Source organism: Ixodes scapularis, unplaced genomic scaffold (genome assembly GCF_016920785.2).
Source record: "Ixodes scapularis isolate PalLabHiFi unplaced genomic scaffold, ASM1692078v2 PGA_scaffold0__279_contigs__length_252992795, whole genome shotgun sequence".
NCBI lineage: Eukaryota > Metazoa > Arthropoda > Arachnida > Ixodida > Ixodidae > Ixodes > Ixodes scapularis.
In genome coordinates this window covers 174429367-174456440 of record NW_024609835.1, presented here as the reverse complement: position 1 = coordinate 174456440, position 27074 = coordinate 174429367, and the positions used below count along the sequence as shown (strand labels likewise).

At 45.1% G+C, this 27074-nt stretch overlaps 1 protein-coding gene across 1 annotated transcript in view; it reads right to left on the bottom strand.

Moving 5' to 3' along the window:
- The window catches only part of LOC8041528 (V-type proton ATPase 116 kDa subunit a1), a 115050-nt gene that overhangs the window by 39700 nt on the left and 48276 nt on the right, over window positions 1-27074 (bottom strand). The window contains exons 8-13 of the mRNA XM_029980659.3: window positions 26166-26259; window positions 13745-13957; window positions 9837-9987; window positions 6142-6281; window positions 4032-4180; window positions 2563-2644 (exon numbers count right to left, since the gene is read on the bottom strand). Of these exons, the coding sequence (XP_029836519.2) occupies window positions 2563-2644; window positions 4032-4180; window positions 6142-6281; window positions 9837-9987; window positions 13745-13957; window positions 26166-26259 (829 nt within the window). The remainder of the gene's footprint in view (window positions 1-2562; window positions 2645-4031; window positions 4181-6141; window positions 6282-9836; window positions 9988-13744; window positions 13958-26165; window positions 26260-27074) is intronic.

Here is a 27074-nt window from a genome sequence, read left to right as displayed (position 1 = left end):
TCGTTTTATTGAATTGGATTAACATTGTTTATAATTACTAATTTCGAAGATTTACGATAATTTTTTTGCTCCTGTTCTGAATATTTTTAATACCCTTCATAGTAACTCTTCCTCTTCCACACGAACATCAACAAGAAGAAGAGGACATTTCACAACCATTCACCCTGAAGAAAAGCGGTCCCCGCTTGAAACGTCGGTGCAGTAAAGAAAGGCCTTTCCTGGATCTCCTCCACTTTCAAAATATATATATATATATATATATATATATATATTGTAGTCCTTACACCCCTTGTCACATATACGACACTCCAAAACTACAGTTCGCTGTGAAGTCCACTGACGTCAAACTGTCGGCCCCAACTTTTACAAGAGGCTTGATGACGACGCAATATAAGACATTAAACAGCTAAAGTACGCACCAAAGAGTACAGAAAAAAAAACACTTTTGGTTCTACTACAAGTAGTAGAACCAAAAGAAAAAAAAACGATTACTTTTTTATTTACAGTCGTTTACACATACTTAAGCTATTTTAGTAAGCTGTATGACTCGGCTATCAAGCCGTTTGTGAAAGTTGGTAGCGCCGGTTGAACGTCAGTGCGCTGTACGTCCAACTGAAGTTTAGGGGTGTCGCACGCTATGCAAAAGCTGCCTATTAACATAATCGGCGTGTTTAGGGGTTTTATGTATTGCTCTATCAAAAATAAATATTTTAATATACCGTACATTTTTTGTACCGTGTTATTTGCAATATTGCGGTCCCTCTGGACAAAACTGCGCGTTCTAAGCTCTCGTCCCGAACGGCTGGCTAACACAGACGCGCTTAAAATGCTTCGAGCATTTCTTTATTTGCCTTTAATTACCTGAAGTACGGGTATTCTATCTTTACGGGTATTCTATCTTTTTAAAGTGCTTGGAATAAATGGTCATGTTCCTTGTAACAGCCTTAAAACGCGAACCCATTCCCGATTTGTACTCCTCTACATACCGTTGCGCGACGAGTTTTCTCTATACTTATGGCAAAGAATAGACTTTCCGTAGACCGTACTACAGAGTTCTTCATTATTAACGGTAGCGTTTGCCGTCACGTTGAGCCCAGATTGAGCTGGCGGCCATGCACAAAACCAGCAATCTGCAGCGTATGCGATACACGAAAAGCCCTTATGAAATTAGACATCCCGGTCCTTCGTGCAAAGCTGTTGCAAGGCGGAGCATAAGAATTCCTTTTTTAACGCGCTCACTTTTTTCGTTAAAACGGCTTCACGCATCAAGGCCGATAGTCCCTGCCACCGTCTCCGCGCCGCCGCCACCGCTACCGTCCCCGCTCCTCTGGTTCTCCGTTCGTCCGCGAGAGGGCGAGCGGCGCGCTGGAGTTGCGAATAGGCTGTCTGAAGCCCGCCATGCAAAACTAACCAAATAAATACCAAAATCTGAGCGTTCGAATGACCCCGCGATCAATATATATTGTGCAATTGTCAGAATGGCTCAACAAACTTCGCTACCGGCTCTTCGGGGCTTGGCTTCCTGTTAACAACACGTTGTAAATCGGATAGAATCCCACTCATCTTCACTTCAACATTATACTGTTTTGTTATATTAATAAAGGATTACATTTTTACGAACGCTAACTAATATTTCGTGAGCGTCTGAAGCCCTCGCCTTGTCGCAAAGTGGAAGCCAGCTCTGAAAAACCTTTCAGAAACAACAACTAAGAAATAAAATAGAAGAAGCGGGAGAGCGGGACGACGTGTCTCCGGGAAGCTTCAAAAATACTTGGCCAACTGGTAAAAGCTTTCGGTAATAAACAAGAAAACGAAGTCGTAGGAAAGGAGGACGGGGCCTCGGCAACGCTTTGAAAAGACAAGGCGGCGCGAGCCAGGAAGGCCGAGATTGGACGTCGGTGTCCGCTGCGTTCATCATAAAACGTACTGTTTTTTTTTGGAGCGCAGCTCTTAGGCGCCCGTTTCCGGCTTGAGCGGCGTCGCCGTCGGCGTAACCGCGCGGTGCATTATGGGTAAATTTCCCCGCTAAATCTAGTGGAAAAATTTCCCCGCTAAATCTAGCGGAGAAATTTCCCCGCTAAGTCTAGCGGAAAAATTTCCCCGCTAAATCTAGCGAAAAAATTTCCCTGCTAAATTTAGCGGAAAACTTTCCACGCTAAATCTAGCGGAAAAATTTCCCCGCTAAATTTAGCAGAAAAATTTCCCCGCTAAATCTAGCGGAAAAAATTTCCCCGCTAAATATAGCGGAAAAAATTTCCCCGCTAAATCTAGTGGAAAAATTTCTCTGGGGGGTCACGTGACCCCAGGTGACCTTGGGGAGAAGGTCCTGTGACCCCACCAAGGTCACGTGACCCCCCCCCCCCCCGCCGAGGTCCCTTGACCCCCCCCCCCGGGAACACGTGAACCTCAGTACCCTTCCCTCCCCCTCCTCAAGAGCTGCGCTCTAATTCAGTGTTACAGGGAGTTGTAAACGGCTTTGATTTTTTGTGCGTGTTTTAATATATTATTATTAATGTATACTAATATTTATTAACGACATCTTGTGGAGGATTCGGTACTCACTGGATCCAATCCAAAGGGATAGGGCGTTCCCGCGTAGTTTTCTTTTGGATTCAGCATGATGGGCTGATCTGACGTTTTGTTTCTAAAAACAGGAACGCCAAAAGAAGAAAATATTTATACACCTCAAAAACAAAGAATCTTATTCATTGATTATCGTAAGGGCATCACATGTTAAAATCTGAGCCTTTTCCAGAAAAAAAGCGCACAACCTTCTTTGTTTTATAACAAAACAAATCGGAAGGTAAAAAGTGTTTAAACAGCCCGCCAATGAACAGCTCAACAAATCAATGCTTAACGCCAAACGTTATGTTGTCACAATAATGTTCCTTGTGATCGCTTCGGGCCGACCCATTCGAAAGTGCCATAATTTCCACAACGAAACGCTTTTTGCACATCACATCTGTTTTGTGACTGCGCTATTGTCACTACTCCCTAAACTAACCCCAACGTGCCTCAGTTCATTCATTCATTCAACAATCAATCAATTAATCAATCAAACAGTCAATGGTGTACCTCCCATCTTCCGGCGCGACATGGTATGATCAGATTCGTTCCTTTGGTCACAGACATCAGGGGTCGTGTGAACATAGAAATTAGTTCATTATTCGTTTACTTACCCCACAGCGCCTGTGCGGCATTCCAGTAGGGGGATTTATAGATAAAGATCAGACAATACAGCAGGGGAACAAAATTAGCGTTTCAAAATGCGCACATGCCTACATTAAAGGCCGAAGTACAACCTCGGTTTTCTGAACGGAATATCATACTTTTAGCGCTCCTCCACCTCTCCTAAGCTTTCTGGGCACCCACGTTGGGGTAAGGTGAAAAATGGCGATAATAGAGGAAAGCAGGAGGTGGGAAAAAAGTGAAAAGCGTGAGGTGTACGTTAGTCTTTAAGAAATGCACACACAAAAAATACTCAAAATCAAAGGAAAATCTCACACTGCGGCGCAAATATTCATGTTCTTCATAATTTCTACAACGTCTGAAGACAATTGGCATCATTCGCCAAAAGTTTAGGAAAAAATGGTAACGTGAACTGGCTTGGGTTGCATCTGTATTCGCGCAACTTCCTTTTATGATCGACACCATCGTACGTAGTGGGGCAAAATGTTTACTTTTCGCTGTGTATACCAACCCTAAAGTAATAGATGTCACGAAATAATTTTAACCGTAATTGCTTAAGTTCGTTTTCAGAAGATTCCAAACCGAACGATTGCTTCACACTTGTCGTGCTGAGTTCTCTACTGTAATTTTCAGCCATATCTAAATAGTTAGTTTTTGGGGGTTTCTTTTTTCTTCTAAAATTATGCGCCGGCATGGAACACACTACGTAGACACTTTAACGGCCAGTTCTGATAGTCTTTCTTATATATATACATATTGCAATAAATTCTGGCTGGCATAATTTATGTTCAAACATATTTCCTGTGCCAGATTTTCTTGAAGTTTTAAGGAGTTCACGTTACCCGAAGGGCAAGTCTTTCGGACCGTGCCAGCTGGACCCGAAGACGTTGGCCGACTTGGAAAATATGTCGTTGTAGATGAGTCCCGTGTAGATGCTGAACAGGCCCATCAACATTATGATGTAGCGTCCATTGAAAAACGTGTCCCAAATCTGGAAGAAAGAAAAATGCGATTTTCTGCGTTATAAAAAAAAAAAAAAAAAAAGACAGGACTTCTTTTTATTCTGATGTTTTTTTACTCATCTATATGTTAGCGTTAGCCGAATCGAAACTCTTCTGTGCCAAGATTTCAGTGTTTCCACCGGCCAGATCGAGGTCGCGTAGTCTGTATGCCGAGTTCAAAATACGAGTTGCGAAGAGGAGGAGAAAGCGATGATTATCTGCAAGTAGTCTTGTTAAGCGAGGTGACATTAGTTTCCAGGGATGCATGATGATTTAATAGTTCAGGCAGTGTATGTTTAACTCTTTGACGATATGCCTTGAATGTATCTGACGAGTTTGACGTACTGAAGTGCGCAATCGGAGGTCGGCGAGATTGATAAACATTTCGAATCTACCTTTTACGGCAGACTAATATGTTAATATTGATTGTTCGGAATAAACCTTTGATACACTGGTTATTGAATATCTATAAAACAGAGGTAATGAAGGGGAATTAGAAGGAACATTAACTACTGCTCGAAGTGCTTTGGTGTAACACTCTGAGCATATTTGAATTTGCTAAACCAGTTGATCCCCACATTAGAAACGCATCACATAAGCTGGGATATAAAGTGAATAGTAAGTTTTTATTTTTATACTTCTCGGTTTCTCTAAGATCACTCATTTTCTCTCTAAACACGAGAAAGCAAAATCGCGTAGTTTTTGGCTGTTAAAAACGAAAAGCAATCTTGAAAAACTACATAGGACGAAACATGATTGAACGTGTAAACAAATGTAGGGCCTGTAAGCCAGGGAAAAATAAAACTATGCATGACAAATTGTAAGTACAAAGTTTGTTACTTGTCTACACAAGTCATCCTATTAATTTGTATAACGTTCGCACAGCAAGTCGACAAGGAGTCTCAGAATCAATTATGGCGAAATTCGCTACCGTATTCTCTGGTTCGCTGGAGTATAGCATCTTTAATCGCTGACAGGGTAAGTGTGCCGAACAAATAACTCCTAAAAAGCTTTCCACTTTTTCGGCGAACACTGGAAAGGAGGCAAGTCCCTCCTCGTCTCCCTCTGCTAAAGTGGAAAGAGTAAAGGGCTTGGTGGGAGGGGCTTGTCCTGCTTCTCCTAAGAGGGGACAACCTTAAAATTACCATACTTCTTTTAAAAATTCGAATTTTTCACAAGTATTCTCGTCAGCGTTCAGATATCCTGATGGATGCTACATGACAGAAGGCTTCACTCTTGTAACTAAAGATTTTTTTGTTTCGGATATATTATTTTCGAATGCCGGCACGGCACCATCTCAAGTGCAGCTTTCTGAACTTTTAAACGCGCTTATCTTAATTCTTTTTGGCATCAAATCTCGGTTCACACGAACTATAATTTGAGAATGAATTGATGCATGGAGCCCCTTTTTAAAGCTCCTGTACTGAAATTTTGTAAGGAACGGGGCTCTAAGCTTACTTTCTACATTTTCATGTTTTTATTTTGTTATAAAACGCTGCAGTATCTTCATTTAAAAATTTCGACTTTTTTACAATTTCACTTTTAATTATACAGTGTATAATTTCTCTGATTGCTTTGTAAAGCCGCGTGACGCGGGAGTTATATTGTATGTTCCACCAGAAATAACTGCCCATTATCATTACCTTTTTAAAACGAAAGGTTTTGTCAGGGGGCGCACTTTTTTAATTGATATCATGTTGCACAACTCTTCGAAGAATAAACTTTGAAGCTCAAAACTTTGTATGTAATTCTCTTTCCCAGCTATGAATATGCCCTGCAGATTTCATTGAAATAAAACGAACAGTGAGAAAGTTCTTAGATTCTGGTCAAAACGAATAGGTGGAAGGAATGACATCTTGCTCAGATTAAGCGAAAGATGGGCACTTCACTAACGCAGCTACGAGGATTCGATTGGTTGCTATGGTCGCGTAACACCGAGACGGCGCCTCACCTCTCCGGCGTTCTTGATCTTCTGCAGGGAGGTTTCCCTAAGCACCAGAAACAGGGCGAAGAGGAACATGATGAGGCCGTGGCCGGCGTCGCCAAACATCACCGCGAACAGGAACGGGAACGTGATGATGGCGTACGGCGCTGAAACATACGCTCGTAATCCTCAGAAAAAACCTTCGTTGTAAAGTGAAAGCTTACTCACTAAAACAAAACCAAAAGTAATAAAAAAAATGAAAGACGGTTACCATTCCATGTAATGCCGAATTAGAGCGCAGCTCTTAAAGGGGCCCTGCAATCATATTTAAGCGTCTACCTTTTTTGCGGTTTCCACGTCCCTCGGGGTTCGGGCAAGCCAGCGCGCACGGAGAGAGTAACTAAATATCAGTGCATTATATTTTAACCGGGCGATGCGGAAACCTCCTCCACCGACGGGGGCGAACCGCGGTACCGAAAGCGCGCAAAATGCGACGTCTTTGGTCCTTGGCCTACTACTAGCCGCTCAAAGCTTTTTTTTAGTCGAAATACAAAATATAAGTGGCGCAAACCGTTTCAATTATTTCTAAAAGTAGTTTTTGTTCAGTATTTTACATCTGAAAGGAAAGAAATGCAGTTTATGAAGTACGGAAACAAGAAATAACGCATCGACGTACCCGCCACCAAGCGGTTGAAAAGGCGGCGCATACTAGAAAAGAGTAGTGGGATCAGGAGCCGACACGGAAAGGCCCCGGATGTACGCGGCGGCGCTGCGGTCGTTTACGGACTGGAGGATCTGACCGGCTCCGAGCGTTCCGAAGGCCTTCAGCGAGTAGGTTTGTCTTGCGTTTTGGCCATTTCGCGGTATGGCAGCGCGAAGTGGCTCCCATTCTGAACTAATCTTTACCCCGTGTTTGCTGTCGTTTGTGGCCAATGAAGTGCCATGCCGAATTAGTGTTTAATCGCGCAGCAAATGCAATGAGGGCCGCTCTGGCTGCCCGCTGTATACAGCCTATCCAGAACACGCCTTAGTGCCGCCCTCTCGCGCCGTCGACACGGTGTGCGGCAGCCGTGAGCACTCGCTGAGCTCACTATCCCTCCTCTAGTTCACGGCCACTCAAGCAACCAAGGACGTCATGAGGGAGGTTATTTTTTGCTTGTTTTTGTAATTTTAATTTGCCTATAACTTCTAAAATAAAGCGAAATTCGAGAAAAGAAAAGTTACATTAAGTTACTACGGTCAGTGCGCTCAGGTTTGGTGCAAATTAAAAACCAGTAAAAAAGTGCTTGCAGGGCCCCTTTAACGAGCAGAAGGGAAGGGTACGGAGAGAAAGGTATACCTCCTCCTCCTCCGTACCCTCTCTTCCTCCCGATTTCTCCTCCTCCTTCCTCTCCTTCACCTCTTCCTCTCCCCCTCTTCCTGATTCTTCCTCTCCCTCTCCTCCATCCTCCTCCTCCCTTCCTCCTTCCCCTCCTCCTCCCTCTCCCTCCCTCCAACCCCCCTACTCCCCCGTGACGTCACTCGTGAAGGTCTTGACCTTAACGAATAAAGGTCATACGGAGGTCATGAGTTCACGTGACCTTCACTGTAGAGGTCGTGATCTTCACGTGACCTTCACTGTAGAGGTCGTGACCTTCATGTGACCTTCACTGTAGAGGTAGTTACCTTCACTCGTGACCTTCATGACGTCACGTGTGATGTCATTATGGGAAACGTCCCATAATATGACGCGCGGTTACGCTAACGCCGACGGCGACGGCGACGCCGCTCAAGCCGAAAACGGGCGCCTAAAAGCTGCGCTCTAAAATAAAAAAAAAAAATAAAAAAATAAAAAAACAGGGGGCAACGGACGCTATAGGTATTAAAGGCTCTGTTACACCCGGCGTTGAGCGCAGCGAACGCAGTGTAGCGCAGAACGAGCGCCTTTCACTGGCCGGCGAGCAGGAACTCGATATCTGCGACCAATCAGTATCTGCGTGTTCTGCGCTACGCCGAGTTTGCTACGCTCAACGACGGAACGACGGTGTATAACAGAGCCTTAACAGTTAACACTGTAAGAAATGGCTGCGCGTGTACTTTCCCGAAAAACACTCGAAAAGCAAATATCTGCAATCCACGAAATCAGCTCAGCTAGTGATGAGGAGGAAAATCTGTTTAGACCTCAAAATTAAGTCTCCGCTATGGCTTTACGCAATGCAAGCATGACGGTTTGCATTGCGTAATACCACAGTGCAGACTTCACTTTTAAGCCTAAACGGATGTTTAAGCCTAAACGAATTCTTTATTCAGGCGCTGGCATCGATCTTCTATATTACGAGAGATAAATACATCGACACAAATCACCGAAACTGTTCCCAGCGTACACTTTAAGAAATTCCTGAGCGTCTACTTACTCGCCAAACGCCCAAAAAGCCAATCATTGCGATCTTAGAAATCAGCTCAGCGAATGATGAGGCGGAACATCCGTTTAGACCTGAAAATGAAGTCTGTGCTGTGCATTACGCAATGCAAGCATGACGTTTTGCATTGCGTAATGCCACAGCGCAGACCTCATTTTTAGGTCTAAACAGACGTTCCGTCTCGTCATTCGCTGAACTGATTTCCTAGATCGCAATGATCGACTCTTTGAGTGTTTTTTGGGTAAGTAGATGCGCAGGAATTTTTTAGAGCGTATCCAGGGTTGCTTTTGTGGTTATATCAATGACTTTATCAATGACATAAAGTCATTGATATAACCAATTTGTATGCACATAGACTGATAGCTAATTATCAACGATCCGTAAGAGAAAATAATGTCATTTCTTTAGATCTTGGTAATCTAGAAGCAAACGAGTCTGTATATCCATCGCGACGTAGGCCCCCCTGGCGTATTCCCTTTTCAAGGACAAATTTCGGTCTACAAAGATATCGCCACCAGTCACCACTTTTATTAAACACCCTGTTTTCCCGTGATATTGAAATACACTCCGTTAGCCATTATTCCATTCAAGAAGCTTTATAATAAGTAACCACCACTTTTTTGTATACTGTTGATTGCGAAGTTGAATTCTTTATGTTTTTCTCGTGTTTATCCTCTGTATATGTTTATGCCTATGTATGTGTGCGCATATCCATTCTTTTTTGTCGGTGTGTGCCGGTGCCGCTCTTACCTTGTTCTGGGGCGCTGGGACTCGTCAAGCTGCAGACCTGCAGCTTTTTTTCCAGCGCCGCTGTCACAAATGTACCGTTTGTGGCAAAGATAAACGAATTTGAATTTGAATCTCATTTTCCCAGCTACGTCAATGGCTTCAGAGAAGGTGACGGCCGTTGAACCCCCATGTGCGACGATTCTTACTTCCAAATCTCGCCCGAAATTGCTGGAATCCGAAGGAAGCTCACTGAAGTGTAGGCGCCGGGTAACTCAGCTTGCGGTTGTCCATCAAATAAGCACCAGCTGTCCTAAAGTATCCTTCAGGCGTAATCATTGGCGTGCCAGACGCCCTTCTTTGGTACTCCTTGCAAACCCCAGAATGTTCATTCCTCATGCAAGGCAACACTCTCTCTGTCCTACACAGATTAGGTAGTAGGTTTCGTGTTTAAGCCCAGTTATCATAACATATTTTGGTATCCCGTGATCGTGTTCCAATGCTTGGGGCGTAGCGAAATCGCAATCGATCAATTCCTGTAATCTGGATAAACTATATCGAAGACACTGTTCCTACGCAAGCGTGTCGCTCCCTCACCGGGGTTGACCTCCCGATAGCTGGAGACCCCGTAGGCGTCCACGATGTTCTGAAAGCCCCTGGTGAACTTGTTGGTGCGGTTGAAGGTGGGTGGCTTTTCGCTCGTCTCCATCCGGTTCAGGATTGACGGCACGTGGCTGTCGCTCGCGTCCTGCATCGGGGGACAGGTGAACACGTCGGCCTCGATCCATCACAAGAAATCGCTCGCATTTGGTTTTATTTCAGAGAACTTTATTTCTTTTTGTCATATTATAAGTTCCAATCGATAGAAGTGTAAGGTCCAACAACACATTTAGAAGAAATAAATAAAAAGAAATATTAAAATAACGACGGCAGGAACACCGGCACATAAAATACGATCAATATAAATAGGCATATACAAACTTAATGCAGCACCCAAAGTAAAAAAAAAAGTATAAATGGAATATGCAGAAGTTATGCAGTATGTAAGCATGAATTATTCTTTCAAAGTGTCACCAGGACTCAAACAACTAATTTGTCTTCTGGTTGCGCTCTAAAAAAAGTCTGTGCATCTACTTTCACGCACAACACTCGCAGAACCAATCAGCGCAACTTACGGAGGCAGCTCAGCGAATGACGATGCCGAAACATATGTTTAGACCAAAAAACGCAGTCTGAGTTGTGACAGTAAGCAATGTAAAACGTCACGCTTGCATTGCTTAATGTCACAACTCGGTCTGCGTTTTTGGTCTCAACAGATGTTTCGGCATCGTCATTCGCTGAGCTGCCCCCGCAAGTTGCGCTGATTTGTTCTCCGAGCGTTGTGCGTGAAAGTAAATCGCACAAAATTTTTTTAGTGTTTTTCAGCCCCGCGTTATCTTACCGATGTTCCGGAAACGCCTGACTTTAGAGCATGCACACGCCATAAAAACAAATACGTTTGTTTTTCTGCAATTGGTATCATGTACTCCCATGAATTTTATATCGTGACGACACAGGAAGGTCAACGTGGGTCGCTGACATGTTCCGGGAGATACAGGTACCAACTATGATTTCAGCTTCATGTGAGAGCAAATAAATATTAAAACACTGTTTAATTCTTTCTGACACGTGTTGCTGAAGGAAGGACCTTCATTTCTTTGTGGGTCTCGAAGATTTTAGTCTGAGTAGTATTGTGTCTGGGTGGTCCATAGACCGCCTTTGTGGTGTGGTGACGTCATCAGACTTATTTGTGAATCTGGGCAGGGCAAAAATACCCGTTGTTGCTTTATTTGCCGACCACTATAGATGGTTGTGGAGCCCCATCAAAGACCGTCACTGCTCGGCTTTTTTACCTGTAGAATGAGCGGATACCCTGATTCTTCATTGTTTTACGCGGATAAAAATTTTGGACGAATAGTTCGAGTAGAAAAGAGAGGAAATTTATTTTTAGGCCTGATCTCTATGTTGGTTTTGTCGAGCAGTTTCTTTTGTCTCTCTTCACAAGAACACAACAAAAAAAATCATTGTTAGTTGTGTTAAATTGTACAGCAGGATGCTGTAAAATTTAACACAACTGACACTAACACTGTAAAAAAAAGCTTTTTAAAAAAATTAGAAATAAAGGAAGCAAATAAGTTCCTTCTTTCTTACCATTCTATTCTTACCTTCCTTTAGTGAATTGTTGCCCACCTTAGTTTTACCTTAGCTTGCAGTTCACGCAGAGGCACGTAAAATAAATTTTTAATAAACCCCTGTTTCTATTATCTACAGCAAACTATTTGGAACTCCCACCCGACGCGGTTCTACACGGGCGCACTTCCTCCTCATAAACGGCATGAATGTGGGCGCAGAGCATGCGCAGTGGGCTCACCGTTGTGAAGATAGGTCCCGTAAGGGACTTTCCGAATCGGTCCTTCCAGCAACTTCGATAACGACAAGACGCATGCGCAAAGGCGCGGACGGAGTATCGGGTATCCGATATCGGAGTTATCGAACGACTTACTTAAACTCCCAATAGGCGCGACGAGTGCACGCAATCCTGCCGCCTCGTAAAAATACACTCGCGTCAATGACCACGGCCAGCGTAATGCCGCAGTCCCACTGTCCATACATCGCACAAAGGACACGGACTACAGACGGGACGACAAAATTATCTACCAACGTTCCTCGAGCATGCTCGAACTATGGCTGTTTCACACACGTGTGTGCTTCGAACACGTCTGCAGAGGGGTTTTTGTATTAACAATGTGACGGGACCTTTAAACAGGGAACGAACATGCCTCAGACACTGTCTGCATACTGTCGTCTGTATGATGCAATGCGCAGAGCAAGTCGTCTGCTTCGTGCGCAGGAGTGGCGGTGACGTCAGAACGACGCCGAGTTCTTATTGGCTGATTGAAAAAAAATAGTGGGGAGAGCTTAAGGCATTGAGCATTGAGGTCTCCCCACCATTTTTTTTTTTTTTAAATCAGCCAATAAGAGCTCGGCATCATTCTGACGTCACTGTCGCTTCAACGCAAGAAGCAGACGACTTGCTCTCCGCATAGCCGTATGACCGCGGATTAAAGGCTCGCTAGAGACTCCTTCGCAGTCATGAGTTGTACCGTGTTACCGTAACTTCGTGACTTTTCGAGATGTAAAAGTAACTAGTTTTGTAACATTTTCTGAAGTAACGATAAAATTAAACGACTCTACTTTGATCGTTGCTTTTCCCAGCTTCTTTAAGATTAAGATATCATAGGACGAGTGGAATTTAGGCACTCCTTATACCTTCTCAATGACGTCTTCCGACATTTTGATCTTTTTTCCCGACACATTGATCGCTCGAAGGACTATCTTGGCTGCCGTTTTATATTGTTTCTCAGCAATCATTACTGAACACGTCAGCCCTGAAACGACATATGCGCAGTAACCAATCTTTATATTGTGTTAAGGAAATGTAACTGAAAATAACGCCGTGACTTTTTAAAAGTACTGTGACTGTAACATTTTCGTTCTAGTAACAGTAACAGTAACTTCGCCATTTTTTCTGAAGGTAACTGTAACTGGAACACATTACTTCTTGAAAGAAACTTACCGAAGCCTGCTTCTTTGCTCCGATTTTTAAGCCCGTGTTCATGCATACGGTATCTTCATCATCAATTCGTCATGTATGGCCCTAACTCAGTTATCGTTATACTTTTTTTACGTCTTCTCCTTTCTACCCCCCCCCCCCCCCAGTCTTTCTCACTTCTTAAATTATCTTTCTTCTTTTTGCTTTTTAAACGCACGAAAATTCCTTTAGACAAACCAGAAGTACAAAGATGACCTTACCTATGAAGCAGATCATGATCATTTCCTATATTTCTTTAAATAATTCATTCATTCAATCATTCATTCATTCATTCATTCATTCATTCATTCATTCATTTGTTATTTTTTGTGCTCATGAACGGCTTGACGCCTTGGTAATGATGCACAACAAAATGTTCACAGGTTAGTTGCAAAAGTCTTAAAAGCTACGAAATTTGGGTTAAAAACATCAATATCTGCTCCCCTGAGGGTATTGTATTGTATCGTAATAAACTACTATTACTTGAGTCGGTTCCGTACTAACCAAGTCAATCAAGAACGTTTCTGTGCAGATTCAAGAACGACAGAGTGTCTTTAATTATAACGGCATTCGACGTCTTAGTTACTACGCTCACGTGAGCTGCCCATGGATGGGCTGGATCTAGCCACCCCCATTCATTTCTAAACTAGCAGTATTTAGCTCCATACCTTTCCAGCGTTCATCATCAATTCCAAAAAATGCCAAGTCATCGGGCTGTGACCACATGCGTGGCGTCTGATGTTTGGCATAGAGAGGGAGAGCTACACTACATGCTCGCAACGCGCTCCGCAGGCTAGTAAACAAATATGGCAGTGCACAGAGGGCGATTACTTGAACGGTCTACAGTGGACGCAAAGAAACTCGGAAGGCTCACGGTTCCCCTCTTGAGCGCCCTCTGTATCTCGGCGAGGGAGGCCTGCGGGCACCAGCCCTCGGCGATCAGGCACTTCTGCGTCACGTCCAGGTTGAACTGGTTGAGCACGTGGTACACGGCCTTGATCTTGACCACCTTGGTCTGCCAGCCGCAAAGGAAACGCGCCGCGTTGGCCAGCACCTTGGCTCGGTGGTCCCTCGCCTGGTTCAGGACCTAGGGTGCCACGCGGGAACAGCTTACTAATTACACAATGCGCACTATAGTAGAAGGGTATGCACTTGCGCTGGTTAGTGACTCATAGTTTAGAAGATAAAAACGCTAAAAAAAAAAAAAACAACGGACACGCGCTCCGTGGTGTTGCTCTCTTTAACTTGTCCCTTCTTGTTGTTGCTTTTGTTTTTTTGTTTTTTTTTCTTTTTGCGGTTTTTTATCTATTTAAGCTTGCAGTATAGTCTCCTGGGGATTAAGAAAAGTGGGACAAACAACTCCAAAAAAGCTCTCTGCTCGCCATGATTAATTGTTTTATCCTCTGCAATCGCCTCCTCCACTCCGCTCGCTCTGCTAAAAGGGAAAGAGTGGAGGAATTTAAGAAAAAAGCTCGTCCTGCTTTTTTTTTTTGTTGTTGCTACCGACTATAACTTAAATAACCCCCCCCCCCCCCCCCCCCCCCCCCCGGTTTGAACCTTGCGGGATTGTTATGCCTTGAACAAACGATCTCACACAAATTCTAGAATAGGCAATCTCAAAATTACTGAAATTATACGTAGTTTAAAGTTTGGGCGGGAATAAACCGTCTGTGCGAAAAGTTCGAAACTGCTATTTCGTGGATGATCGCGAGGGTTTGTTATTTGTTTTTGTTTTCAGTCTATAGTTTTGACTTTGGATGCATCATTACTGTTTGTTATTCTTTAAGAAAGAAAGGGTTATGCTTAGAAGATATGTCGCACAATTTGTGACAGCCACGGTACGTGAACTTAGTTTTCTTCTTTTATATCGTTTTATTTCCATGCTCTGTTTTCTGTCCCCGAGCCATGCACGGGGTCAATAAAGCGTCAAGCTGTGTCGTACGTCCATTTTTAAGGCGACAATTCTTCTATGTCCCATTACGTGAAGAGGCGGTGTCGGCGTTGTACCCGAAAGATTAAAACATATGTCATCCATAGGTCGGCATTTCCGAACCCACTCACTCACCATCACATCACTAATTACAGCAACATCCAAAAGTCACAGCCCTTCACATCACAAAGTACATCCACGCCCAAAAGTCACAGCCTTTCACATCACAGAGTACACCGACGTCTAAAAGTCACGGCCTTTCACATCACAAAGTACACCGACGTCCAAACGTCACAGCCCTTCACATCACAGAGTACACCGATGTCTAATATTCACGGCCCTTCACATCACAAAGTACACCGACGTCCAAAAGTCACGGCCATTCACATCACGGAGTTCAACCGGACAACAAACTCATCCCCATCACGTCACCTCAATCTCTGAACTCACAAAGTCATTCACCGTCACTTCACGAATCCGTCAAGTTCACGAAGTACTTCACCGTCACATTACGAATCCTATAGAGTTCATGAAGCGTTCCCCATCCCATCACCGCCAGCTCTGAATTCACAAAGTCGCTCACCGTCCCATCACGAATCCGACAGAGTTCATGAAGCATTCCCCATCCCATCACCGCCAACTCTGAATTCACGAAGTCGCTCACCGTCCCATCACGAGCTCATCGAGTTCAGCAAGTCGTTCCCCTCACGTCCGTGAACTGATCCCGTTCATGAAGTCGTTCGACCGGTTCGACTTCACGGCCCTTCACCGAGTCACAGCCGTTCACCGAGTCACTGTCATTCACCGAGTCACCGAGGTCACGGAAAGCGGCGTCGGCCCCTGCAGCCGCGGCCACCGCCACTGCCTCCGGCTCTCAGCCACCCTCGAAGTTCTTTCGCAGCGCCGCTGACGGCTCCAGTGTGTGTGTCAGAGTGTGTGTGTGTGTGTGTGTGTGTGGGGGGGGGGGGGGGGAGGGGAGGGGGAGGGGGGTATTGGGCTGGGCCAGGCGACGCACCCTGCACTTGTCATTTTCTTTGTTTAGCTTGTTCCCTCTGGTTTTAGTTTTGTTGTCCCGTTTTTTTTATTTTCGTTTTGTTTCGCGCTTTCTTCATCGAGCGCGCATGCTGTGGAGAGCGAGCGGCTTCTTGACTTCCCTGCTCCGAACTTGTGAGATAAGGTGCTTGTTTCCGGGAGAGTTATTAGCCTCACGGATGCCCAGAACCAAAATGGCTGCTGGTTTGTGGGCGAGCGGTATTACAAAGGGTGGCATCACTCTAGCAAAGCGCGCATGAAGGCTCCCTAGACTTCGCCTCGTTGTCGGCGTTTTGATTGTGGAGGGGACCCCACCTCAAAACCTTCTGGCCTGTCCTTTTTTTTTTTTTTACCTTTTGTTGCGCACGGTTTTTTCTACGAAAAAAACAAGAAGGCGCTTATATTTTTGCCAACGACCGCTCGCCGAGGGGGCAAAAAGGAGAGACAGACACGAACCTGCCTGCACGATGTTTGTAAAACATCTTACAAACATTAATACGAGTCCATTTTATATGAATGAAGACGTTTTAGCGCATTAGAGTTTAGCGAATAGAGATCATATACGCGAGTCGACGTTTAGGCATTTGTAGGGGCGGCAAACTGGGCATCCAAACAGACCGCGCCAGGCGGTCTGTTCAGAACGATAGCAAGGGGTGCTTCGCTATAGACCTTTTCATTTCAGTAGTTGCCTAACCGGCGGGTAGAGGGCGCTGGCGCACTCGCCGCCATTAGGTTGCTTCAATTTGGTCGGTTTCGGTTTCAACGTGCACGCGATCGTGATGCTGTTTCATGCCACTTTCGATTAATTTTGCGAAATGAATTTCTTTCTAGTAGCACACAGCGAATGAAACAATAGTATTGAGCCACTTGGCAAACCACGAAGTGGTTTCGAGCCTAAATTGCGATCTTTTTTTACGAACACTATATGCGTCTGATTCCGTCCATCCTTAAATGCGGCCAGTTTCGGCGGTGAAACAACTGCGCTGATGCACAGGGAGAAGTACCGTTGTCTACCGCCGTACCCTCGGACACTAAGTTCAAGAAGAAAAAAAAATTAAGAGCAGGACAAGCTTCCCCTGCAGCGTGCGCTCTTGCCTGCCGCCGTGCTTTGGCTGTGCGTGCACCGAGCGGTACGGAAGGTAGGTAGCTCGCACTCAAGTCAGATATCGAACTGATCATCTTATATTGCAACAGACTATATTGCATGAGTGCTTAGTGAAAAAGCAGGTCGACAACATGATTACCAATCTGCTGAATCACCAAGAACAGATGAACTGACAAGTTTACTGTTTTGGTTTCCGAACACCAACTTTCTCTAACTTCGAGACTGGAAACGTCTTTTATGATGACTAGTTTCATCTAATCACGTAGATAATATAAAAAAGTGATATTGTCCCAGTCTGTTTTATTTAAAGAAATTAAGCGCTCGAGAAATATTTTGATAGACTAGCCTAGGCTGACTAGAAAATGTCTTTAACTAAAGTACTCATTTACAGGATTTCAAGATATTGGCCTTATGAAATAAACTTCTTGTAATATGGACATTTGCTTACGACGTTCTCAAGTTATGAGAATGGTAAGATAAGTGAATGCCAGACTTCAAATAAAGTCTGATATTCATCTTCCGTAAAATTTGCCGAATGAAATTGAAGAGCGCAAAAGAAATGATCTCCGATAGGTTTGGCTGAAGTCGAACGCCAGGCGCCACCCACTGGTACTGTGTAGAAAGCTGTTCACTGATTTGAAACGGCGCTTTGCACATTTTGACGTCGCCATCTACTGAAAGTAACTCCCTATTCAAAGTCGACCACCGGCTGCACACGGGTGATTTTCATGCAGAAGGATTCTTTTCGGCGTCACATTTTGTGAATCATAGGCACTATCAAGCTGTCTGTGACAGTTTCTTACGCGGGGAGTTGGAATATTTGTGTTGAAATAAATTAATTGAAACTACATGGTTATATTAAAAAATGACTTAAGCAACTGAAATACTATGGACATGGGACCAAGCACGATATACAATTCCGTAAAATTCATAAATAAACCGATAAAGCGAATGCTTATATAAAACACGCGATTAAGAACGTAAACCAGGTATAGGTGTGATATTGCGAACAAACAAGGTGCTTAATGTTAAGGTACCATTATTTCTAGCATAAAAATAATTCAGACAAAATGTTTGTTCCCGAGTCTTGTCCACAAGTTCCCTAGTGTAATCAAAAGAAACTGTTTTCGATCTGTTGTAACTACAAAATACCATGCTTTCAGGAAAAACACGTGGCTAATTATGCTGAATCTTTTTGTTTCCTTCCTTGACACCAATGCGCACTCATATATATAATAACATTAGGCTTCCTACTGCAAATGTTCCGCCCTTATTAGTAACCAAACCTCAGTTCTCATAAGTTATGGGTATTTGAACCCTCGAGGCTCTCTTCAACTTATATATGTATTCAATGTGCGCAAGTGCTAACGCTGATACCTGTTTCTATAAAACCTCTTCACACGTATTTCGCACGCCGACGGTAAAAAATATTCAAAACGTGTTACAAAATCAACTACAGAAGTTGCGCGCATAATGATGTAATGCAATTGCATGGTAAGTATGAGTATCGGACGACACTTCACGGAGTAAGGCAAGAGACGCGGTGAAACGCGACGAAAAACACGATTTCAACGCATCCGCCAAGGTGCGGACGGGAGAGCGGAGCAACAAGTTGAAGCAACCTAATGGCGGCCGCATCACGTGATTCCAAGATGGCAGCGCCCATGCGGCGGAGGGTGAAAAGGTCTATAGTTTGGCGAAAATAATATGAACTCAAGTTTGAGCGTCCATCGCCAAAGGTTCGGCAAGCTCGAAAACAGGACAGCGGCGGCCTTCATTTTATCTATTCGGTCAAATGAACGCCGCCATTCGCTAAAGTGGCATTCGATGAAACGTCGTGGGCCAGGTTTCGCTCGCTAAACCGTCGTTCGATCAGTACAAAATTGTTCTGTGTATTTTATCTTAATAATTATGATCCATGGCAACCAGCCTATCGTTGCCTACCTCACTTTACGTCGTAAAATAGCGCGTTGATGTCACTTTCATAAGAGATACCATAATAACGCAGTACTTCACAACCGACCGCTGAATCACCCGTTTAATATTTTGTCACGGATTTCATCATATATATATATAAAGTAGACATTCCAAAACAAGAGTCATCCATTCCCAAAAATTTTCAGTGGACTGGAACTACCTTCCCACATCTGTTGCCACAATTGCCACTTACTATATGTTTAAAAATTGCCGTAAATAATCTATGCAGCTCAAACTGAGCTCCAAAGTGTACAGCTTTGTTCTCTTCTCTTCTAACTCCCGCTCACCTCTGTAATGCTGATGGCCCTGAGGGTATGTCAGTTAAACAAATAAATAAAAAAAAAATAAGTGCCTCGCCTGAAAAACCTGAGGTTTGTAGCTTGCCGAAGCAATGAAATCTGAGTTTTATTCGAACCCGTTGGTAAGAGTACATCTCATCATTAATTAAACCACTCATTGGATCATTCACCTCAAAGCAATATGTTTAGTTCCGAGCGTGTTCGTGTCGCTCAACCTACTTTGAGCGAAATGCAGTCGAGATAACTAATGATGGCGGTCGACTCCACTTTTCTCAGCTTTGAACCGAGGCGAGGCGCGCGACTCACGCGCGCCTCGCGCTCGTTGTTTTACGCCGGGGTTTGGCTGCGCATAGACTCGTATTATAGGTAGCGTACTGTGTTTTCGGAGTTCATGTTTGAATAGAATCGGAGCGTGTTTTTAGGAGTTTATTTTGTAGCGTAGTCTACACTGGCCGAGGTTGAGCAGTTTCGCGTGGCTTCTGGCGAGCCGTGCTGCGTATGCGCGAGGAGCAGTGACGTCACACGTGTCAGCACCGACTGGCCTACCTTCAAACTTTACCACAGTCCGACTAAACATCTGTTGGACAAAGAGTCAATCATTTGCTAAAGTCCGACGGGGCGGTGTTCGCGAGTATAATAGACTCGGAAACTTGATGGGACGCAAGTTCTTGAAGCGGGAATCTCTACGAAGCGTTTTATCAGAGGACAGGGCCTTCTAGTTTCACCCCTTGACATTGCTTTCAGTCAGGATGGCACGCGCTGTGCGATTGATTGGGAGCTAATGCGCCACTTTCCGCGAGAACACCAGTAATGCAGGCGGCTGCTACCTACGGAGAAAACTGCGAATGACAAGGTCTAAATTTTAAAAATGAATTTCCTAACGTTATACTCACATGACGTGACGTGAGCATGTAAAACGTGGTGCTCAGTGGCACCTCATTTCACATCATTTTTCCACTATATTTTATACACCAACTCATGTTTACAAACACACTGGAGCGCTCCTAGCCGACGCCACCGGCGCCGCGCATGCGCGATGGGGTGTGGGCAAGAAGCTCGCCGCGTCGCCGATAAACAAACCATTGAATTGCGTTGTTGTCGGCGGTGGTGTGAGTCCAACGCAGGTTTCTGCGTTGGAATTGTTGATTCTACGTCTTCCTGGGCAATGCCTGACTACTTGAGCAGCCTCAGCGAAATTACTGAGGCTCGCTATACCACAAAACTTCGCGTGAATAATGTGACATGCGGCGATTCATTCCGCGTGGACGCCGCAGAGGGTACGCTAAAGCCCGATTCGCATGATGAAATTTCGGTCGCAATTTTCAGTCATGACGTCGCTCGGGTTACAACAGCGTGAACCGTAGCTGAGATGTTCAACATCGATACTGAAAATCGCAAGCAGAATCGGACCAAGTGATTGAGGCATAACAAGTCGTTGATGGTCACTGGTAACAACGATCAACATCTCCTTGTATCCACTGTTTACATCGAGCCTGCTTACCAATTTTCAAACTTAAGTCTTTTGAGGCCTGCACTCACTTCTTATTGCAACTTGTACCGGGCCAACATTTGGTCCACGGGCCGGTGTCGTCTAAAAGAGCAGATGACGAGCAGAAGCGTTTGAAAGAGCAGACGACAGTTCGAGAGATCAGGCAGCCGTTCGATCTTGAAGACGCACTGAACGTCCGCATGCAGGCGGTCCCAACAACTTGGCGGTATTCCCGCTTTCATGACAGAACAAAACAAATAAATCTGATGACAACAAGTATCCGTGAATTTAACCCAAACTGCTTCCCGCCCAAGCAATCGTGGTCCGACGGCGACTGGTTTTCCATTTTCACGGCACATATCCACGTTCTCGGACGAACCGAGCACATGAAAACTGATCTTCAAACCTTTCTCGACTCTTTTGGGGCAGCCCCAGTCGCGGCGTTTTGACGAGAAGGCAAGTTTTTGTCAGTTTTTTTTTTTTTTAATACAACCCTAGAATACACGTCTCACATAGGGACTTCCGCCTTCAGCCCCAGACCGGAAGTGCGCCCGACGCGCGACCATCGCGCCGTGACGTAACAGAGATGAGTTCGTTGGTTCGTGTATAGCCAGAACATAATTTCGGCGACATATTCGCCTATACATGAACTCATCTCTGTTACGTCCCGGCGCAGTGGTGGCGCGTCGGGCGTAACAGAGATGCTCCTCAATACAAAAACCAAAAGGCTCCTTAAAACCAAAACCGACAGACTCCACACGTAACCCGTAACAAAAAAGAACAGGTCACAACGAGTCAACAAAGGACGTAAGGAAAAACCCGAAGAGCGAACTTTTCCCTACACTTGGCAAGGTCAAACTTTGTACCTACAGGTTGCCTCAAGCTTGAAACACAAAAGCTTACCCCAAGCTTGAAACACAGAAGCACTAATCACAAACGAGCGTGTTGGAAACGAATTAAGTAAGTGCTTATACTTCCTTTACACGTCTAAGAAACTAGGGAGTTTTGTGTGTTGTTCCAATAATTCCTGTAAGGATACCCGATACTCCTCTGTCGTCTTTGTGCATGCATAGTATTGTTATTGGGTATCGTTACCGAGCACAAAAACCGTCTACAAGAACTCCCTACCGTTTATCGTTTTTCTAGTGAAATTAAAGACGACGTTAGCAAGGAGAAGCAAGCTAACTAATTTCGAAGGGAAGGGAAACAGAGGTCGTCTTCGCTCCTTCAGGTCCCCTTGATAACCGGTGATTTCTTCAAGCAGACAGAGCCAGTGAGTGCGCCTTCAGTGAACATCAAACATAGTCTTTGAGATGAATAGAGGCAGGTTCTTAATTTTGTTTTTGTTACAAAAGAAGGGTCATTTTGAAACAAGGTCTGGTGGGAAATGCAAGATGGGAGGACGGGTAAACAGCTCGTCCACACTTCTAGACGCGGAACACAGCCTGTCAGAAAAACTGGACATCGCCGGCTCATCTGACAAAAAGGTGCAATGCCAGGCTCTAAAGAGCGTGGGAAACTAAAAGCTCTTTGAGTGAACAGACGATACGTGCCCCAGAACAGCACAGCGACGTGCATGAAAAAAGTTTAAAGGAACGCGGCAAGCCCGGTTTAATAGTTTTCCATGTTTTAAAAATAACAGGCTTATTCAGCTCTTTGCGCACCTCGTGTGTTTGTTTACCCCTCAGACGCTCTGACATACCGCTATTTACACCTCGTTTTGACCAATGACGGCGCGCGCTTTTCTGTCTCGTCTTCGCGCGTTCTGTGCGCGCCCTTTATGTTTCCCGCTGATTGTTGTGATATTCTTCGTATTTACTTCTTTTCAATGGGTCACGATAACGTTCGCAAGCGCGGAAGACACGTGTTGGTACCCCTACTTGCACGTCGTATATAAACACTTACTTCGAATTTGACTTCGACCTCGACCGCGCACCTTGTTTTTCATTGGTAGCCTGCTTGCAACAGAAGGATGACGGTGATGACAACGCAATCGCGGTTTGCTTGTGGTCCTGTGTGATGGGCTCTCACTTCCGATCGAATTGAGAGCCATTCGTATCGCTCCGACGCTGTTGAAAAAACTCAGCAGACCTTTGAATGAGTCACTTGTTCAGGAAAATAACGAGGAGACGAATGTCTAAGCGCTTATGTTAAAAGAGTGGTCTCGATTTCAAATGAAAAGCACTCCAGCAAAATGTGGCCGATATGGTTCGTATGCAAAACTAGCTAGCATAAAAAAGATATAAATTCAGAAATGGGGACGGACTATCTGTCTCCCCCCTTGCAAAAGATTTATGTCATTTTATCAAGAATCTTTGAACACTCGTACTCCGCCTTCGCGTTCGAAGCGCTGTTCACGGAGTAAGGCTAGGCTGCTTAGTGAATTGAGTTTCGCCACGTGTTCGTCGCATATTTTCTGATGGGGTCCGGCTTTTACAGACAAGTATCGTGCCAGTAGCTGACTTTTGCTCAAATAAACAGAAACAACAACCTCTTTAGTCAATATTCACGTTCAACGGAGATCGAAGAACTCTGTTCGTATTCTTAGAATTCAAGAACTCAGGCATATGCACGACTGTGATGAAAACTATTATCGGCAACAGCAAGCGAAGCCCCCACCTAAATGCCTGAGAGCACGTAAAATCCTCTCCGCCTGTTATTGCAACGGACACGTCCGCGCGCTTGTTAGGAAACGTGGGCGACAAACCGTGATGCCAATCGGCTGCTCTCTCACATTTTTAAAATTATCATAATTCTCTGGCATATGGATAGAGCCCGTAAACTTCCGTGATTTTTCTAGAATAGAGTCAAGCCTTCCCGAGATCTTAGATGCTAAATAGCGTTTGAAAAAATCCGGAAGCGGCCGAAACAGATCAAATCCGGCGCACGCTTTTTCGTGTGGACGGATAAAAACGAGCGTATGCGGCATATTACCAGCATCAGAATATTTGTAAGCATTATTAAGCGAGAGCGAGAAAACAAACATTGTATACTCGGTTAGGGTCACACCAGTACTCGCGTAAAAGCTCCGGGAAGACGGTTTTATTTGTGTTTCCTTGAGGGGTGCGCGCACGCACGCGCTTACAAACGACAAAAACATGGGCGCACGGACGCACGCAGATGCAATCAACGCGAAGAGAAACCCTCCCGAGGCAGAATAGCACAGTGGCAAAACGACACCTTCCCCGGCCCCCCCCCCCCCCCCACACACACACACAATGACACACACAGACACACACACCGAAAGGAGGAGCCGCCAAGCCGCGCCGCGTAAACGGAACCCCACGGCCATGCAGGAGGCTCAAACGTCTGCCGCGCACAGTCAAAGCCCCCCTAACGTTCGCTAAGCTGCACGTGTACTACGCGACGCGGGTACGCACGCCCGCAGTATCGGGGCAGAAGAGCGGAGGTCCGCCAAACTCGTTGGAGTCGCCGCTGAGTCTGTGCCGGTCCAAACATCCCCCCCCCTCCCCCCCAATCCCCATCTGGGAAGCGCTGGTGCCGCTTCGTCTGCAATACACAGTCCCCTCCCCATTTCCGATTTCGCGCCGCGCACAGTCGCACACGCAAAATGTCACATCCTCTCTCAAAGTCCTCCAAAGCAAACGCCCCTGCAGTTGCTTCCCCCAAACGTTACCAGACCACCCCTACGAATCTCGTTCTGGGCTCTAACAGAAGTTCCTTCCAAGTTTCTGCTCCGTCTGCACTCTATACTAACCGCCACAGCATGTTTGTGCGTGTAAGGGCACCAACATGATGCAGACACTAGTCGGCTATCAGTCGCCAAGAGTACGTGCACACGCAAGCAAATCCATACCAACATCTCCTGAGTCCTGACTCCTAGTTCACGAACTCAGTCCCCATCACATCACAAATTCAGTTCACGAATTCATTCACCATCACATCACGTATACACCAGAGTCACGAAGTCCTTCACCACTGCATCACGGGAGCGTCATGGTTCATGAGGTCACTCCCCGTCACATCGCGGCTCCTTCCGAGTTCATGAAGTCACTCCCCTTCGCATCACGACTCGATCCGCGTTCACGAAGTCACATCCACTTCACATCACGGCTTCTTCCGAGTTCACGGAGTCACGCCTGTTCACATCACGACTCCTTCCGCGTTCACGAAGTCACATCCCCTTTACATCACGGGTTCTTTCGCGTTCACGGAGTCACGCCCATTCACATCACGACTCCTTCCGCATTCACGAAGTCACATCCCCTTCACATCACGACTTGGTCCGAATTCACGAAGTCATTCACAGCCCTTCACCATGACGCGGTGAGCGTGAGTAAGTGTGAGTGAGCGAGTTCGTGAGTGACTTCGCCGAGGTATGATGTCATCAAGGACTTGCCACTCAAGGTCAAAGCGGACGCGCCTCAGAAATAAAACACGAAGAAAAGCACAGCAACGCAGATGCTTTGTCACGGAAGCCGCGAGGCCAACTGGGGCGTTGCGCCTGCGCAGTGGGGCTGCGTGATGTCACCTCCGGAGCGCCGGGTGCAAAGGGAAGACGTTGTGCGCTATACTTCTAGAAATCCGCCGCGTGAAGGATTGCTTCGCATTCCTACACGTGAGCAGTCTTAACTGTCCTCGGTTTGTGTTTTCTTGATCGCCACCGTCAGCTTTGATGAAAGATAAGGACGTTATGACTATCATTAATAAATTATTAACTCTGACTTCATTCTCAGCGCAAAATTCAAAAAAAGAGGATAGGAATGCCTAGTTAATATAACGTAGCGATTCTTTGTGCAATCCTCGAACATGATCACCGATATAAGATATCCAGTACTGTGAAGAATAAATATTGTTTCTGTCATATTCTGCCCCAAACCTTAATTGGCTGAAAATGTCTCGTACGTTTTGGGCCGCCGTTTTTTGCATGCTGTTGCGTTCTTTCTAAACCTCATTATGACATTAGTTTTGTGCCGTGCCTCAAGGTGATTTGCTGCGATCCTTCGTGATTCTTATGTAACGTGTGTGCGACTTCTTTGTACTTTGCCATACCTATTAAAATTCACTCCCTCGTGTAACATTAAGTGTAATATTTAAATAAACAGACTTCTTAACTAGAACGTGTACTTAGTGCGTACGGCAAGTAGCAACAGCCTTTTCTCGTATCAATCGCAAGATGACAAAGGTTTTGAACACTTAGGAACATAGTGAGTTTTCAGATACGTATTGTGCACGTGCTGACGTCAGCAGAGATTATTTGGGAAGCATGAATCTAAAAGAAACGCTATTTCAAACCTGCATTTTTTTGTCATCTTATGTTGGGTCATTAAACGCGACGATATTTATTTAAACTCTTCGCTTTATTATCTGATCTTTCAGATACAATTCTTCATCAAAAGTGAGCTAAGAATTGTTTTTTCCCACTCCCGTGTTTGCCAGGTGAACATCCTGCCGGGCACGTTGTCTTTAGAAAAGCCGAGCGTCTCAGCCGTTTGTCCTCACCATGTTGAGGTCCTCGAGACGAGTCAGGACGTCGACGGCCATCTGGCGCCTCTCGGCGGGCTTCGAGGACACCGCGTACCTCGTGGCGTGGAACCTGCGCGAAAGAGTGCAGGACCCGTGACGCCGTCCCACCTTGTGCGCTATGTCCATGGAGGCGGCCAACGGGGAGATCTAAGAAAGACTGGATCGCCGTAGCATTTGCAACTCCTCGACATCTAGAGGTGTTGGCCAAGGCGTCGTTTCACGCGACGTCCAGTCTCGTGGCACCACGTCTTCACGCCCAACAATACTAGTGTTGGAGCGAAAAGATAAAATCCGGTTTTTCGGCACGCATAAATAAACTGTGCATCGCAGAAAGCTCGAACATTGTGAGAATGAGACACTAGACACGGTAATAAAATGCGAAAGCTTTTTTAGCGCATGACGTTAGCTAAACAAAAATAAAAATAAAAAAATAAAATATTTTATGAGCCGATATCTACCTAAACTGAATATTTATCATACCAAAACTTGATATTGTTTGATCGTGTAGCATTTATGTCAGTGAAAAAAAAATTGTCAGTTAGAAAGACGATAGTGCTTTTTTTTTTTTTTTCTTGCTAACAACTTTTTTTTTTTTTTGATCGAATACGTGGGATGTAGCCAACCTGCCGAGGTGCGAGTTCGACCAGGTTCGACTGCTTTACTTTCACCAAGATGCTCGACGAAAACCGTTTGAGAGGACAGTCCCCATCCCGCACATGCGCATATATTGAACACGAGCTGGCGCCGCTTGGCGGAGGAGGGGCGCAGTGTTCTTACACATTATTTACATTATGAAACCATTTAATGTTGATTTCATTTTTGTGTGAACACTGGCTCCAACATATATTCACCAATTTTTCGTCTTCTTTAAGTCGGACAACACTG